This window comes from Aplysia californica, unplaced genomic scaffold, assembly GCF_000002075.1.
Source record: "Aplysia californica isolate F4 #8 unplaced genomic scaffold, AplCal3.0 scaffold00014, whole genome shotgun sequence".
In the NCBI taxonomy this organism is placed as follows: Eukaryota; Metazoa; Mollusca; class Gastropoda; order Aplysiida; family Aplysiidae; genus Aplysia; species Aplysia californica.
Window position 1 is genome coordinate 2141643 of NW_004797284.1, and position 3237 is coordinate 2144879.

Genomic DNA, 3237 nt, shown 5'->3' on the forward strand with positions numbered 1-3237 from the left:
GCATTAACTTCTCGAGTTCTTTTGCACAGTAGAATTGTAATTGTAAATAGGCTGAACCATTAGTGTCATGCTCATAATTGTGCCTGAACTGCAACACTGCTATTTTGAGCAGAGTAAGTCTGATTCCCTGTAAAGACTTCTCTGTTGACATCCACCCCTTGGCACTCATATGACCTTATGTGGTTGTGAGCGCTGTAAAACTTCTACTAAAACAATCTAAGACGCCTACTAAAATACGGAGATGACATTAAAACTCTGTCTGCTTCTCCCTCCTCCATTTCCTCCTTTTCTCCCCCTTTTCTCCCTCCTCTCAACCAGGACCCCAACAAACGTTTCGGAGCCTCCCTCGGGGCCCTGTCCGGGGGCCGTGTTGGGATCACGGGCATGTGCTGCACCAACCTCAAGCTGAGCATGCCCATCGCGATCCGGTACTCAGCCGCCCGCCGCCAGTTTGGACCAGGGACCGAGGAAATCCCCGTCATTGAGTACCAGCTGCAGGTGTGTTTTTGTGTATGTGTATGTGTGTGTATGTGTGTGTGTGTGTGTGTGTGTATGTGTGTGCTTTTTTGTGTTTGTGTATGTATATGCGGCAGTTTGGACCAGGGACCGAGGAAATCCCCGTCATTGAGTATCAGTTGCAGGTGTGTGTTGTGTGTGCGTATGTGTGTGTTTATGTGTTGTGTTTGTGTATGTGTGTGTTTGTGTGTGTATGTGTTGGTTTGTTGTGTGTGTGTGTTTTGTGGTTTTTTTGTGTGTGTATGTGTATGCGGCAGGGACCGAGGAGATCCCAGTCATTGAGTACCAGTTGCAGGTGTGTGTGTATGTGTTTTTTGTGTGTGTGCGTGTATGTGTGTATTGTGTTTTGTGTGTGTTGTGTTGTGTGCATGTGTGTGTGTGTGTGTGTGTGTGTGTGTGTGTGCATGTTGTGTTTTTGTGTATATGTGTGTGTTGTGTTATAGAAGTGGGTGCTATAGGAATTATTATTTGACTTGAAAGGGTGGACTCTAATCCCATCTTCCGTTTTTTTGTTTAGTTTTTTTTGTAGTAAAAGTTTACAGCATTTACAACACAGTAAGGTCATATGGTCGCTTTTAAGGACAAGCGGGCTAACCCAGACTTCAGGGGTTTCCAGAAATCTTGACCTACACCAAAAGTGGGCATTGCCTTATCTGTAGGAGAAGTTTAGTTTCATTGGTGTATATATTTGTTTGGTTATAGAGAAAAATCTCCTTGACTTTTAAAGAAACTGAACAAGGGGCAGAAACTTTATCTTCGATTTTCTCAAAACAGCATTTTTTGGGATAGTCCCCTTGTGCTTAAAAGCGACCAAATAAGTGCTGAAGATTAGAGGTACTTCAAGAAAGTAACAACCACTAAAAAATGAGAGATAAGGATGATGAATTATGTTTGAAAGGAAAGAAGGAGCAAACCACACCGTAGCACCCGCCAACCGCCCACAATCCCACGTTCCCTCTTCTCCACAGCAATGGCGTCTGTTCCCCTACGTGGCAGCCATGTATGCCCTTGACCTTTTCTCAAACTCTTTCTTCATGGATTTTGTGTTGCTTCGCGTTGGAATGATGATGGGAGACTCTAGTCAAAATCAGGTGAGTCCAGTTGTGTGTGTGTGTGTGAGTGTGTTTGTATGTGTGTATGAGCGCAAATCCCTGTTCAACAGCAAAAAAAGCTCTATGGGCTTGACAATCTATACTATTACCCCAGCAGACCTGAGAGCATTCTGAAACAACCTCAACCTCCTGGGAAGCATACAGTGCAAGCCGCCATTTATAGGGGCTAAAACACTAATATGCTGACGAGATCTTTCGCTGTCTATGGCCGGGTACCCATTCCCACCTGGGTGAAGGGAGGGAAATTCGTGTAAAGTGCCTTTCCCAAGGACACAACGTTGGGCCCATAGCTTGAACCCCCGAACCGGCAACCTCACGATTCCAAGTCCGGTAGCCTAACCACTAGGCCACTGACGCTACTATCATCTCAGGGAAGGGCCTGAGTTATGGGCATTCCTTGAGGCTGAACCTCTACAAAATTCATCTCACCACATGACATTTACGTGGTTACGTTGTTCCCAGGCGGACCTTGGCAAGGAAATCCACGCCCTCTCCTGTGCCAGTAAACCGTTGGCCGGCTGGATGGCCCGCGACGGAATACAGGAGTGCCGGGAAGCCTGTGGTGGTCACGGATACTTCAAAGGTCAGTTGTGTTGAAGGGATTAGGGCTACTACTGCATAGGTCAGTTTGTTAACTCACTCACTTCCTACATTTCCTGTGTACCGGCTATTTCAACCTGTATTTTTAACCCTCTCCGTATATCGTGTTTTACTATCGTATCCATACAACACGGGTAACTCTGTGCCCGCACTTTCCAAAGAGGAAATTTACTCGTTAATTCGATCTGTACACTTTGCATAGCAGTCCGTCAAAATGATTTTTTGAGAAATACTGAAAGTTTCAAAGAAATCTTCGCACTAGAATTATTTTAAAATGTGAACAATACAACCCCGGGGGTACAAACTGACCCTAGGGCGTATGGATAGGGTTAATAGGTCAGTTGGTTAACTCACTGCTTACATCTCCTATGTACCAGCCGTTTCAATGTGTATTTTTAGATATTGCAATGACACAACAAGCTGATGTGGAGTCACAACTATAACTATGGTGATAATGCTGGATAAACACTTTGCGGTCACTTGGCGCACTGATGCGCCAGTGAATATTATCCATTCTGGTCACACTGCGCCAGGCCCGAGAAGTTCGTTTCAGTCAGTCTCGTGGCTGGGTGACCAGATGGGGTATTTGTACTGCTGGCTGTGTGACCAGATGGGGTATTTGTACTGCTGGCTGTGTGACCAGATGGGGTATTTGTACTACTGGCTGTGTGACTGCAAAGTGTTAAAAAAAAATTCTAAACTCAGAAATATTATTTTATTGATGGTCATAACTTGTGTTAAATAGAGGCATGATAAAAACAGTGTTTCACTTCACAGTTCTTCGTGCGTCTGTCCCAACTTATTATTTCCTCCCCTCCGTTGTTCCGGCAGTGAACCGTCTGGGCGAGATTCGCAACGACCATGACCCCAACAACACGTATGAGGGAGACAACAACGTGCTGCTGCAACAGACCAGTAACTTCCTCTTGTCCTATCTCAACGCCGCGCAGGCTGGTAAGTTTTCTCTTGTCTACCTCTGTGTGAGAGAGAGAGAGAGAGAGAGAGGGGG

The 3237-nt window shown here is 45.5% G+C and overlaps 1 protein-coding gene across 1 annotated transcript in view; it reads left to right on the forward strand.

Moving 5' to 3' along the window:
• Positions 1-3237, forward strand: part of LOC101857380 (peroxisomal acyl-coenzyme A oxidase 3) — a gene marked incomplete at its 3' end in the record, with an annotated part of 16945 nt that overhangs the window by 9221 nt on the left and 4487 nt on the right. Inside the window, 4 exon segments of the mRNA XM_035970935.1 lie at positions 319-498; positions 1485-1607; positions 2091-2211; positions 3060-3182. Coding sequence (XP_035826828.1) covers positions 319-498; positions 1485-1607; positions 2091-2211; positions 3060-3182 — 547 coding nt within the window.